The sequence below is a fragment of the Coregonus lavaretus genome (genome assembly GCF_964263955.1).
Source record: "Coregonus lavaretus genome assembly, chromosome: 21".
Lineage (NCBI taxonomy): Eukaryota > Metazoa > Chordata > Actinopteri > Salmoniformes > Salmonidae > Coregonus > Coregonus lavaretus.
This window is the reverse complement of record NC_140008.1, coordinates 18,777,974-18,792,457: the sequence shown is the minus strand read 5'-3', so window position 1 is coordinate 18,792,457 and position 14,484 is coordinate 18,777,974. Positions and strand designations below refer to the sequence as shown.

The window sequence follows — 14,484 nt, the reverse complement described above, 5'->3', positions numbered from 1 at the left end:
TTATTACAGTACTGTGTTGCCAATACAATTTTAGCAAAGCAGTGTGAAACACCAAAATACTTCATTTTGGATACATACCTATAGGGGATGCATTACAGATCTTGTCAATATCAGATATTTTTTACTTATTTACTGTGAAGTAAAATCATAAGTCATAATAGTACATTACAGTATATATATCATATTTTATATGTTTATACTTATCAAAAATACATTTTCATTGTGTTCTCAATATGTTGTAGAGAAACCATTAACCTTTAAGTTTACAAAATGGTTTAGTGATTATCAATTAAGAGCAGTCGGATTAAGTCATAGTTAAATGTATTTTAACAAATGAGAAGACAATCATATCAAAAGTAATGAGCATTGCATTGTGAATAGCTATTACTTAATATGAACATGTATTGCAATGTGAAACGTATTTCTAGATGAAACATTGATTAAGTTTGGTGAAAAACTAATTGTGTGTTGTACTTAGTCAATTGAAAAACGTGCTTAGAGTTCTGAAACAACTGCCTTTTTGATGATCTGTTTTGAGTTTTGTACAAAGCGTTGTGAAAATGTACCAAAGCGATTAAAAAAAACAGTAATCAGAAAACACCTATTGAGAAAGTGCCATCGTTGGAAAATGGCATGTCTTAGAGGGCTGGCTCTCAGAGCTCAGTTTACCAGTCAAATACCATACAAAATACAAGATGAGTTATCTGAGACAGGCTGAGTGAAGTAGGCTACAGTAGCCTGGTCCCATCTGTATGTGTGCTTTAGCCAACTCTGCTGTGCATCGTGTGGTCCTTGTCAAGCCAAACATGAATGTATGGCATCATGACAATAGTCAAAGGAGTTGTCTTAAGACAGACCTGGGACCAGGGTATGGCTACAGAACCTCTTCCTCTCCTATCCCGCACTTCTGCTTCCCCACAGTGGAGATCCAGTTATCCATTGGTCTGACAAGGGGTGGATTCATTAGTCGGATTCCGTTGCAAAACATTTTGCAACAGAAACCGTTACCGTTTACTCTAGGAACCAAATGGAAGCAAACAGAACGAAACGGGGAGGAACCTTCCTGAATTTGTCCAATAGAAACTCTTATTTTCGTTGCAAAATGTTTTCTGTTTCGAGTCAACTTTTCCGTTGCAAAAAGTTTTGCAACAGACCTAACGTTTTTGTTCGTCTGAACAGGAGAACTTCTTGTCACAGTTGGGCCAGGTGCAGTTGTAGGGCTTCTCACCTGGGATGGGATGAAGAAACATAGTTATTATTCACTACCAACATACTTGCTTCTCTGTATGCAACACGCATTGCCTCAGTGGTGTAAAGTAACTAAGTAAAAATGTATTGAAGTACTACTTAAGTCGTTTTTTCCCCCATATTCCTAGCACACAATGATTACACAGTGGTGTAAAGTACTTAAGTAAAAATACTTTAAAGTCCTACTTAAGTAGTTTTTTGGGGTATCTGTACTTTACTATTTACATTTTTGAAAACGTTTACTTTACTCCACTACATTCCTAATGTAATAATGTAATTTTTACTCCACTACATTCCTAATGTAATAATGTAATTTTTACTCCACTACATTCCTAATGTAATAATGTAATTTTTACTCCACTACATTCCTAATGTAATAATGTAATTTTTACTCCAATACATGTTTCCTGCCACCCAAAAGTATTCGTTACATTTCAAATGTTCAGAAGGAAGAAAATGGTCTAATTCACGCACTTATCAAGAGAGCACATGGTCATCCCTACTGCCTCTGATCTGGCGGACCTACTAAACACAAATGCTTTGTTTGTAAATGATGTCTGAGTGCTGGAGTCTGTCAATTTAGAAAATAAGAAAATTGTGCAGTCTGGTTTGCTTAATATAAGGAATGTGAAATTATTTATACCATTTGAGCAGGGGCACAACTTTAGAAGTGGGGGGGACATCATTATTATTATATATTTTTGTGACTGGATAAACACTCCAAACAGCCTACCCGACCACTCAGAGGCATCCGCATGGTCCTAAAGCACACCGGTGCCTCGTTTTGTATCACATTCCAATGATAAAACTGGGGGGGGGGGGACAGTTGCACCCCTGCATTTAAGTATAGTTTAGCATTTCCTTTTACTTCTGATACTTAAGTATATAAAAAAATAGATATACTTTTAGAATTTTACACAAGTAGTATTTTACTGAGTGACTTTCACTTGAATAATTTTCTATTAAAGGGAGAATCAGCTGTTGAAACAATAACAAAGCAAACCGTTTTGGTAAAAAGCTGAGGGATGGGACTGGAGAAATGTAACCACTCAAATTCATAGACCGAGCTATGGATGCAAGGACTGACCATCCATTATATCAAAATTATAGTTTTAACCATGTTGTGAGGCTATACAGTGTTTGTTTACATTTACATTGTTTACAAACATTGGAGTAAAACAATTGTATATTTTGGGTTCTGATTATGTACGACAGTTGAACTAAGCTCATGAGGCATTAACTTATATTCTGCATGCTCAGACGTCAATTACATTGGACTGTAGGCCAATAGATGACGGAGCATGGAGGCTAACTGCAAAGCTATGCACATAGGCCTACCTGTGTGTCCTTATATGCAACTTCTGGTGCGACACTTTCCCGTAGGCCCACAGCAATCAAACGTAGCCTACAAACATGTCGCTTCGCATAGCCTCGATTGTTCGGTTGTCCATTACATTGGACTGTAACGTTAGGCTAATAATAGGGTCAGTGCTATCCGGGATCGTTGACCGTCCCTACCCTGAACCCTAACCTTAACCCTACCCTAACCATAAACCTTACCTAACCCTTACCTTAACTATTTAAAATGTAAACTTCAATGGGGTGGGGACGTCCCAAGGATCCCGGATAGCAGGGACCCTAATAACAGATGACTGAGAATAGAGGAAGAGGCAAAGCGAGAGGTTTTACTCTGCCCAAAATCTGTCTATGAAAACAGCCCACGAAGTGAGGAATTTTTGTATGGTGGTCAATGAGTGTTGAATTTGGTTAACAAAAAATGTGATTGTTCATTTGCTACGTGAGGCTTATTTGATTGAATATAAGTTTTGTAAAGGTTAGGTTGTTGCGAATGCACTGATATAATTGGACGCAAGTGGCATTTCGATAACTTACCCAAAAACGACTTTATGTCTGAGTTGGTCATGATAGATATAACCCGTTTTAGCATGGACTTTGCCATAGAGTGGTGAGGAGGAGGAGTTTCCCGTGTCCGGAAATTACTTCACCATTCCTTTTCTATATTCAGGGTTCACTCAAACATTGTTTTAAGCTTTGTTTTACTATTGACAGTTACAGCTGATTCGGGATTGTATATTGTATTCGCTCTCCTTAAATATAAGTCATCAAATTTTTTTCATTTAAGTCTCTGAATTGTTTAATCAAACATTTCGCCGCCAGCTCCTGATATCAGGAAAAACTACAATCTGTCTCCTGAATTAGCCTGGGTGCACATGTGCACTAGGCCCGAGCTTGTTTTCCCTGGCTAAACTAGCTGGCTAGCTGCACTATGCTAGTTTACGTACTCATTGCCAAACTTCATAATTACTGCACCTTCAACATCACAACTCTTTTGCTAGTTATACAATCATGTAACTAAGAAAATCGCTGGAAATAAACTTGAAAATGATTTATTGTTTTATTGTTTTGTTGAGTAATCATGACTGGTTCAAGATATCTGTCGTAAGACGACGGTGGTGAAGGATATCATTGCTACTTAACGCGGACCCAAGTTCGGTCTTGGAACTGTGACAATGGGCAGCCTCTCCTCGCTTTGCTCGATGGGATATGCACTGACAGTCAGATATGTACACAGTGTCGTACCCTTAACCTTTTTTAAACGGACTATCGTAATTGTTGATTAAATCAGACTTTTTAAATATAATTAGTAAGCAGGAGTTAATTGACACAAGAAAACTTGAGCTCCCCCTCCTCCTCACCACTCTATTGAGAGCTTCCGCCATTTTAAAGTAGTCAACTGGTTGGGGATTCCTATCAGTTGGGAGCAATCAGCCAATGAAGATGAAAATGTACTACTTTAAAATGGAGATAGCCTCGATGGCACCGCCCATGCGGTCACAGACTATAATTGCACAGATCCAAAGATGAATCCTCTATCTATCTCTATGGACTCTTCACACCCCTATCTGCCCTCTTATTGGCTAGAATGGTCCTACCTGATCTCGCCTCCTCCCATCTTCGAGGACATGTATTTCCATTGTGAGAGCCGTCCCTCGAATATCTTGTCAATATCATAGACAATCTTTGATGGATGATAAACTAACTGCTAAACTTCGCACATACCTGTGTGTGTCCTTATATGTGACTTCAAGTGAGATAATTTCCCGTAGACCCTGACACAGCCATCAAACATGTCGCTTCTTTTTAACAACTGGAGAGTGCGATAGTCCGTGTCGCTCACCAGCTGGTATAGGCGATATGCGCGCGAGTATAGATAACGCAGCGTCCGTGTGGCATTTGGGGTAATTTTAGGGATTTGGGTTGGTGGAATCGGACATCGTGGTGTAGACGCTTTCCTCGCATGAGATGTGTGTCTGTATCAGTTCCTCCAAATGAATAATTACTATTCTCCTGCAAGACCGACAAAAGGCTGAAACCTTCCATGCTCATCAATAATCGCGGTAACGGCCATGATATTGGATACTTACAGGGTTTCACGCACTTCCTTGTCCTCGGTCAAGACAGATCATTAGAATTTTTGTAATAGATAATAGCTAAGCACATCTGCTGAGCTCCCCAATTCAGTGATGCCAATTTAGCAATTTTGTTGCTAGATTTAGCAACTTTTCAGACTACCCTGGCAACTTTTTTTTCCAAACAGCACCTAGTAACACATTTAGCTACTTTAAAACATTTATTTGGAACTTTTAGCAACTTTTGAAAAGTGACTCAAACGCTAAAATGCACGCATTTTACCTCTAAATGACACAAAAACGATTTTCTGTCACACACTCAGTCACAACACACGTGCCTGGCTGCAAAACTGCATTGTGAGTGACGTCAGCAGCAGGCGCTCAGCTCATGCACAGGCAGCAGCAGGCCAGCCAAGCAGCACAACAACCTGGAGAGAGATGCCTAGCGCTCACGTCATTATTTGAGTTAAGTTAAGTTGCTTGTTCAATAAGATAGCATATATACCTTGTTATTAGCTTGTACCTATTCAATGCTATTCATTGACTTCAGCTCAGCGTTCAACACCATAGTGCCCTCAAAGCTCATCACTAAGCTAAGGATCCTGGGACTAAACACCTCCCTCTGCAACTAGATCCTGGACTTCCTGACTGGCCGCCCCCAGGTGGTAAGGGTAGGTAACAACACATCTGCCACGCTGATCCTCAACACGGGGCCCCTCAGGGGTGCGTGCTCAGTCCCCTCCTGTACTCCCTGTTCACCCATGACTGCATGACCAGGCACGACTCCAACACCATCATTAAGTTTGCCGACGACACAACAGTGGTAGGCCTGATCACCGACAACGATGAGACAGCCTATAGGGAGGAGGTCAGAGACCTGGCCGTGTGGTGCCAGGATAACAACCTCTCCCTCAATGTGACCAAGACAAAGGAGATGATTGTGGACTACAGGAAAAAAAAGGGGACTGAGCACGCCCCCATTCTCATCGACAGGGCTGTAGTGGAACAGGTTGTGAGCTTCAAGTTCCTTGGTGTCCACATCACCAACGAACGATCATGGTCCAAACACACCAAGACAGTCGTGAAGAGGGCACGACAAAGCCTATTCCCCCTCAGGAGACTGAAAAGATTTGGCATGGGTCCTCAGATGCTCAAAAAGTTATACAGCTGCACCATCGAGAGCATCCTGACTGGTTGCATCACCGCCTGGTATGGCAACTGCTCAGCCTCTGACCGCAAGGCACTACAGAGGATAGTGCGTACGGCCCAGTACATCACTGGGGCCAAGCTTCCTGCCATCCAGGACCTCTATACCAGGCGGTGTCAGAGGAAGGCCCTCAAAATTGTCAAAGACTCCAGCCACCCTAGTCATAGACTGTTCTCTCTGCTACCGCACGGCAAGCGGTACCAGAGCGCCAAGTCTAGGTCCAAAAGGCTTCTCAACAGCTTCTACCCCCAAGCCATAAGACTAATCATGGCTACCCAGACTATTTGCACTGCCCCCCCACACCCACCCCATATTTTTACGCTGCTGCTACTCTGTTAATTATTTATGCATAGTCACTTTAACTCTACCCACATGTACATATTACCTCAACACGGTAATGTCTACACCTGATGTATTCGGCACATGTGGCAAATAAAATTTGATTTGATTTATAATTGTTGATCAGTTAGGTAGCATGTTAACTAACTACCAATACACTGCTTAAAACTATAATTGTTCAGAATGTGTAGGTTTACTAGTTAATAAAATAAATAAAATGTAATTGTTCAGTAATGTGTAATTGACCAATAATTCAATGTGTTGTGTTTAAAAAATATATATATCTGATCATATAAAATGTGTTGTTTATATTACCTTTACAAATAAAAATATGTGAAAATAAACAAACAAATCTAAACTAACAAATGTCAAATCATATTTGTCGTCGAGATGGCCAGTCAATCTGAGTAACGTTATTGTGATCCAACACTCATGCTGTTCTTTCTTTATAGAATGCCAAAGGTGAATCACAGAGATTAATGGGAAAATGGTGAATAGAGTTGACTTAAACATGATTTACAGAGAGCAGTTCTATATCAATGAGAGAAACATAATAGTTATCACGTTACAGACATGGAAGGTTTATTTTATCTATTCGGTTTTTTTGGAACAAAGGAAAAACATTTTTAAAACATAATATAACAAAGTTGTAAATAATAAACCATGCATAACTGGATAGAATAACACATCAACCCCCATCATCCCCTTGGATCCCAACCCTCACCCCCAAAAAATCCATACAGAGATAGCACAAAAATTTGAATAAAATGTGTTTTTTCCATAACTTAGTTTCTTCAAACAAAAGCTCGGAATGTGTCTGTCTGGAGCTCCTCTCACACTCCAAGTACAGTCAGTCCGTCACCTCCCACTAGGGTTGCAAAATTCCATGAACTTTCAATATATTCCCTGGTTTTCCATAAATCCTGGTTGGAGGATTCTGTATTTCCTGCTTATTCCCTCCTGCTTCCGGTAACCCTCCAACTGGGATTTCGGGAAAACAAGTGAATTTCTTGGAAGTTCCCAGAATTTTGCAACCCTACCTCCCACACATGCTCCTCTCTCAGGCCACCCAGACACAGAAATAAGTTGTATTACTTGTATTCTCTATACAATTGTCCATCATAGGGAGTAAACACGCTCAAGCTGTCCCAAACTAAACAGCATATCCTGGCTGATTCAGGGCGCACAACTTTTGTTCCCTAACTGTATGTGGTGACTGACAAGAAACCCTGTACTATGGGTCATGTGATGGACTTTTTCTTTGGTTCTGATTAACATACCATTAGAAGAGCAGGTATGCTTTGTTCAAGACAGAACATTTCCTGTTAAACTTTGGTTGCTATGTACATGTTATCCTGACTCCCCCAAAACCCAACCAAAGGATCTCCACTATCTTGTGGTGGTAGACCCCATCTGCCAGAGATGTTGGGCATTCGCTCAAGTCAACTTTCACACACAGACGGTCAGAAATGGTGGAATCCCAAGTCTGTCTGAAATAGTGTGGCAACAGGACGAAGTGAGTGAAAAGGGCTAGTTGGAGCTGTAAAGGGAGTCTGCTGGAAATAAACCTAGTCAATAACAAAATAGAGCACATCCTATTCCATAGCTCTACTAATGTTATAATGAAGTGTTATTTACCCTAAAATGAAGTACACGAGCCACTAAATCACACATGTAACATGACAAGGCTGAATACGTGTTTTCAAATGTCATATAGGACCAGCAGCGAGTACTGTACATCACCGACTCCACTGTACAGCGTAAATAACATTATTGAAACATGACTGTTCAATTCCCCTCAAACTAAGCTGCATTAATGGATGTGGAGAGTTTGACCCTTTTCAATCCATTTGATCCTAATCTTTAGCAGCAAGTTCAGTTAATCCTCCATCCAGCTTAGTCTTAACTGACCCGACCCAATTTACTATGTGAATGGCCATTACCGGCAAAAGCTTAGTGATTCACAATGATTTAGTGTTTTTGGAGGTATGAAATAAACTCACTGATTAGAAATACCTAAAGTGAAATTGTATGTACAACTCTGTAAATCACTTATAAAGATCACTTACACTTACAAAAAAGCCTTTGAAAACATCTTAAGCTGGATGTGGAACTTCCATTTCAGACAGAAACCCAGTAAGAGGTGAATTTAGTTCAGTGTGTGAAACATAACAGCGGTTGCCGAGCTAGAAATCAATCATGCCTTAGAGATATGCAAGCGACTTAAGAATGCTTTTGAAACAATGAATTTGGCTGAGATTTTGGACTTCAGCCAAAGCAATAATTCAGCAACTTTTTACAATAATTTTTGCTCTAATCACTTTCTGGATTCAAATGAATCCATGCTTAATAATTATAAAAACGTACGATTTATATGTCTATGAAACAAATTATTCATAGACAAGGACTATTAATCTGACAGCTTAATTGTAAACGAGAGAGAGAGCAAAGAAGATAAAGATTCCACACAAAACATTAGCAACAAACCTGCATTCAAACAGGACACAGTTATACTCATCTGTCAATACCACATGATTTGTAAAGTAGTGGCTCAGTGTCATGTTGTGTTATAAAAGAGAAAATGACAAATATTCATCACTCAATTATTTGTCCATGTTAGGGTTGTTAGTTAAAGTTGCCTCCAGGACCAAGTTTGGGAAACCCTGGACTAGAGAATCCCTGACCAGGAATAATGACGGAGACAGAGACAGAAGATGAAAAACAACAAAGACAGGGCTGCGAGCATCCAGACAAAGTTGATCAAAAGGTGAAGGATTATTCATTCTGAGAGGCCAGGCTTCAGCCCTCCACCCCTTCCTCCCAGACAAAGCCACCCATTTCCACTGACCCACTCCGACCAGGGGAACAGCACGGAGCCAGAGGAGGACTGGAACCTGGAGGCCGAGGTGGTGTGGGGGTATCAGGCGTGCTGTGCAGCCAGCTCCTGGCCAATGAAGCGGCGCAGGCGCTCCAGGTATTGGCTGTACAGTTCGATGTCGTTGTGTCCCGCCCCCTCCACCCAGAGTGGCTCCACGGCCTTGGGACAGCGCTCGAACAGAGCCAGGCCGTGGGAGAAGTCGATCACCTCGTCCTCCGTCCCGTGGATGATCAGCACCGGCGACGTGATCTTAGACACCTTCTCAATGCTGACAGAGAGAGAGACAATGGGCAATGGAGTTACAGAGACTGGGGATAAGGGAAGCAAAGGTAGTCACTAGATTGCCATGTGTGTAACAACATTGTTATAACTAAGTATGCTCTTAAAGGGTAACCGTGGACAGAAAGCATTGTACAGACTTCTGTCTGTTCTAGCATGGCCGGTTAGTGCAACATGCCCTGCAACTGTGAGCACTGACCAGCAACTGTTGTCTAACAGGTCGAGGAACAAACAGGACAGAGGGTAGATAATAATGAGAACACAATCCTGCTGCATGTAAATGCATCTCCCAGCTCAGCTCAGCTCAATCTGCTAGTTCAGAAGGAAGAGAGTACTCTCAGTCCTCCCTCCGTCCCCAACATAACTGTGGGTTGACTATAAGCACATACAGATCTGAACCAAGCTAGTATTACATTACTGGGAGTCCACTGACTGGATGGCGTATGGCAGGGTTCAGAAACAGGCGGCCTGTGGACCAAAACCAGCCTGTGGGTGATTTTTTGGGGCCCCCAAAGATTTTAGTTTCTCAAAAAAGACTGTAAAATCACAAGGAATTCGGCAAAAAAAGTAGTATTCCTACAAATAGAAAGAGACGTGATCGTGTCTCAATGTAATCAAGGTATGAAATTATTGTTATTTTCAAATACAATCTCTTTTTGGGTTTACTTTTTGTGTTCAAGTGTACAAATTATCATAATTATTTTCCCACCATCCGCTTGGACACAAATCATTCCTCGGCTGAATCTAGTTGCCTACTCCTGGAGTATGGGAGTCAGTGTGGGCTGGGGAGTGGGAGAGCCAGCTGGGCAACAGGCACCCAAGGGTGGCCTAACTCAGGGTGGTGGAGGAGAACACTGGAGGCTTTCACCACAGAGCAGAGGCATCCCCGTCCCCATCACCTACTCTACTCCTACACTGGCACTGCCTGGTACTGTACTGGACTGTAATGGAATCCTATTCAGTGAACCAGCATGTGATTCTAATGGCTCAAATACCACACCATCACATTTTACATAATAAAGGGAGATGATATGATCAAATGACTGGAGGAGTCAGTGTTTACGACACCTGCTTATGATCTGATGCAGAGTGAGAGATGACTCAGTTATGACTCAGATGTGCCGAGGCTGTTTCCACAGAGAGAGAGACTGAATAATGAAATACATGAAAGAGATTGCAGTTATTCTTTTAGTTGGACATATCTTTTGCCCCTGACATTTCCAGTTCTACACTTATTTGCTAATCTCATCATGTGCTATTATGTGAAAATGCCAACAGGCAGACAGACAAGCAGTCAAGAGTTGAAGATAAAGCGATAAGGAGGAAGGTGTTGTGGGTTACTCACTTGGGGAAAGCATCAAAGCAGTAGGTCTTCTTGGTGTCTGGGAAGGCCACCCGCATGCCAGAGGTGAGGGGGGAGTGGAGCACCACGGCGGCACACTCATACCGTGATGCCAGGTCGACCGTGGGTACAGTGCCAATGCTCTGCCCGTACAGGATTATGTTCTCTGGGCTGATGCCATATCTGATCACAACCAGGAAGAAAGAGGAATTAAACACAATCATGTCAGGGAAAAGCTAGGAGTGGCAAACACTAAAACAATTTAAACATAAATCCATCCTATGAAGCCTAAACTGTGATAATAAAAATCTAGGAGTAAACGGGTAACAAATGTCTGCGAACATGGCATGCCTAACATAAAAACCAGCTGTAGCTCCATAACTCCAACACACCTATCCAAGGACAGCCATTGATAACAAAGCATCCCATCAAACTAATGAGTCCATTAGCTGCATGAGCCTGTCATTGTGTGACATTACCCCACTCCCTCTGTAAGGTGACATCTCCCACTGACTACACAGCCGTCCCTCCCTGACATGATGTATAGAGCCCCAGCCTGCCCAGCCCTGTGCGTTGCGGCGGTGCCGTACGTACCGTGTGCGCAGGGCCTGCCAGGCAGCGTCAATGTCAGCGTAGAGGTTCTTCTCTGAAGGCTTGCCCGTGCTGACACCGTAGCCGGAGTAGTCGTAGGAGAAGATGTTGCAGTTGATACGCGTTCCCAGGCCGATATAGAAGCTGCTCATCTGGCCAAGGTCCACCGCGTTGCCGTGGGAGAACAGCACTGTGAACCTGGTGAGAGAGGCCACAGAGAGACGACTAGGTTACTAAGACAGACCGTACCTGGTCTTTTTACCTATCCTGACCTGTACTGTGTGAATAGCAGATTCCCATTAAAACCTCAGGAATTACCTATTTGAATGGGACTTGAATGTGTTGATTAAGTTATGGTTATGGCCACAGACTCAAGAGAGGACTAGTTCACTAAGTTTAATTCCTGTCTTTTTACTTGTTCTGTACTACATGAATAATAGGGTTGCTATTCCGCAGGCATCATCCATGTGCTTTCTATTCATGAATTCAAGCTGTGCTCCCTAAAGCAACTGGATACTCTCTATTCTTTAAAGAGACTCTGCCCCTCCCATACAGTAAGCCATTGCTTTGCTCTTGGGCTTTTTGCTCAAAATGTGACCCTGAACAAGGAGTGCCATATTACATTGCATTCACGTGTGACACTGGCACTACATCAAGAGTAACAGGACCCAGTCCATATCTTCTCAAATCAATTTAGTTGATTACTGAAATAAATCAACAAGAGCAACAAGTAGGCTACCTGAAGCCATACCATATAAAAACATAATAATGTATAAACTCAGCATACCAGACTATCAATCACCAATAGACAAATCAGACTATCACAACTCACCAATATCATCTTACAAGACCACAGGCAAAAAATGAGAGCATGAATTGGGGTAAGAACAAGGAGAATGGTATTGGTAGGTCAAAGAAGTCCCCTGTAGCTCAGTTGGTAGAGCATGGCGCTTGCAACGCCAGGGTTGTGGGTTTGTTTCCCACGGGGGGCCAGTATGAAAAATGTATGCACTCACTAACTGTAAGTCGCTCTGGATAAGAGTGTCTGCTAAATGACTAAAATGTAAAATGTAATGAACAATGAATGAGGAAAGCAGGAAGAGAACAGGTTTGAGATAGCCCGACACAATGAGGAAGCAAGTCCAGGAAGTAAAGAAATAGGACACAAGCAAGAGGGAAAAGAATGGCATAACAAAAACAAGATGAGAGGAAAAGGAGGTGAGTTTATCAGAGGATGTTTAAAAAACAAACATTTTTAGTCATTTAGCAGATGCTCTTATCCAGAGCGACTTACAGTTTAGTGAGTGCATACATTTTCATACTAGGATGTGTGACACATGGTGAAACAAAAGGGCCTCAATGAGCCAAGGTGTACACACAAGCACCTACACACACACACACACACGTGACTAACCTGGCAGTGGGGGCACAGCGGATGTACATGCAGCCCACTCTGTTGCCACGACTGGAGCGGGTAAGGAACACCTCTGTAGCATCCAGCTCTCTCTGGGAATACTGGAACTCAGCTCGCTCTGTCAGGTGGAGCTTCCATTTTCCTTCTGCAGGACCAGTGCTGCCTGAACCCCCTACAGCAACTCCATGTACCCCACTACCTCTGGATCTTAGCCCTGCGGTCCCTGCTGTCCCCGGGGCTGCAGACCCCTCCAGGTCTGGGAGGAGGGAATATGTAGGCTCAGGAGGCAGGAAGGCAAGCTTGGCAGCAATACGGCTCGGAAAGGGGGGGCAGCAGAACAGGCAGCATAGCTCACTGACAGATAGGCCATTCATCGTCCACTTTGTGGGGGCAAAGACAGATGAGCACTGTGATTGTATGTTATTCTGTACTACAACGAAATTTGATTCACAAATTCCACTGTAGTTAAACAAATTCTGAACAAGACGGTTGACAAATGTAGCTGTCATCAATGGTTAATCGACATCTAACAATAATAACACATTAACAATAACAGAACATCTTATGTTAGAGAAAAAAAGTTAGGCCTACCTGTTATTGAGAAAGAAACTAACTATAATTACATTCAAAAATCTACCAGAGATCCCAAGTCAAACCACTACTCTCCAAAACAAAACAGGGAAAGTTGTCCTGTCAGCAAAAATCAAAAAGTAGCTAAGACAGTTGTCTGAAAATGTAATTTTGAAAGTAGAATCGGGGGATTTTTAAGTATGGCTGAAGTCCACGTGAAATCCATATTTCCAGGTATTGGCTGTTGTTATTGAGGTATTTTCGTGCGCATCAACTTGATCATGGTTGGAGAGAATTGAGTAACTTCAGCCAGCAGGTAACGTTATAGCTACTTTCCCAGTTAGCTAGCTAATGACTAACTAATGAACAACTGTCTATATCTGGATAGCTGAAACACCCACTCTGTTTATACCTCATTGCGCATAGCTGTAGCTGACGGTTTGCTGAGAAGTGTCTATCCCACCCACTGTAGTCAGCTGTAGCTAGCAGGGTTCAACAATGTTGACCTTCTACTAGCTACCTAGCTAGCCTACAGCCAAAGGAGTCAAAACGTTAACGTTAAGTCGTGCCTTTAAAACACGTTTAAACTGCAACGAAATAAGTAAACACATCACCGGCACTGCTAAAAATGATGAGACACAAATACAATTTTCGGATTAACCACAGATACCAAACCAAAACTGGCCACCTAATGTTAGCTCGCAGAAATGTATCCGCTAACCAGCTAGCATTGGGTAGCTAGCTAACTAGTTTAGCTATTCAGACCTGGAAACACCGTCTCCTCAGATAGGACAGTCATTTATGGACTGACGCAAATATATTTAGAGACTTAAAAAACAAGCGTCCAGAATACCCGTTTTGATAATCACATCTGTTTTGTGGTTGAAATGATTACTTTCGAGCAGCTATCTAGCTACTGTCAATTATTAATCCATTCCATTGGATGTGCAATGTATTTTTTTCCTTCTGTTTCGCCGCGTCCGGAAATGACAGTGGTTGAGAAGCTTCCAATGGGAAAGCAGGGGGAATTTTGGTCGTCACTAGTTACCACAGCCACAAAGTCAAAACCCCGCCTATTTCTACAATGTATCTTCTTAAAATATTATTTTAAACGTTAACCATAACCTTAACCACACTGCTAACCTTATCCCTAATCCTAACCTTAAATTAAGACCAAAAAGCAAA

At 42.1% G+C, this 14,484-nt stretch overlaps 1 protein-coding gene across 1 annotated transcript; it reads right to left on the bottom strand.

The window, feature by feature from the left end:
• Window positions 1–6,786: 6,786 nt before the first annotated feature.
• On the bottom strand, window positions 6,787–14,244 carry LOC311149089 (alpha/beta hydrolase domain-containing protein 17A-like). Its single transcript, XM_084186199.1, has 5 exons — window positions 13,321–14,244; window positions 12,730–13,109; window positions 11,319–11,513; window positions 10,728–10,907; window positions 6,787–9,371 (listed from the first exon to the last, which is right to left on the bottom strand). Exons 2-5 carry the CDS (start codon window positions 13,101–13,103, stop codon window positions 9,146–9,148), a joined length of 975 nt encoding a protein of 324 aa, XP_084042325.1. The 5' UTR covers window positions 13,104–13,109; window positions 13,321–14,244; the 3' UTR covers window positions 6,787–9,145.
• Window positions 14,245–14,484: the final 240 nt, after the last annotated feature.

Bases quoted from the DNA above. Each gene is read 5' to 3' on its own strand.
- LOC311149089 (XM_084186199.1), bottom strand. From the start codon at position 13,103: ATGAATGGCCTATCTGTCAGTGAGCTATGCTGCCTGTTCTGCTGCCCC. The intron at 11,514-12,729 runs GTTAGTCACGTG...CTCTCTCACCAG, and splicing joins CGCTGTGCCCCCACTGCCAG to GTTCACAGTGCTGTTCTCCC. The intron at 10,908-11,318 runs GTACGTACGGCA...GGTTGTGATCAG, and splicing joins TGGCAGGCCCTGCGCACACG to ATATGGCATCAGCCCAGAGA.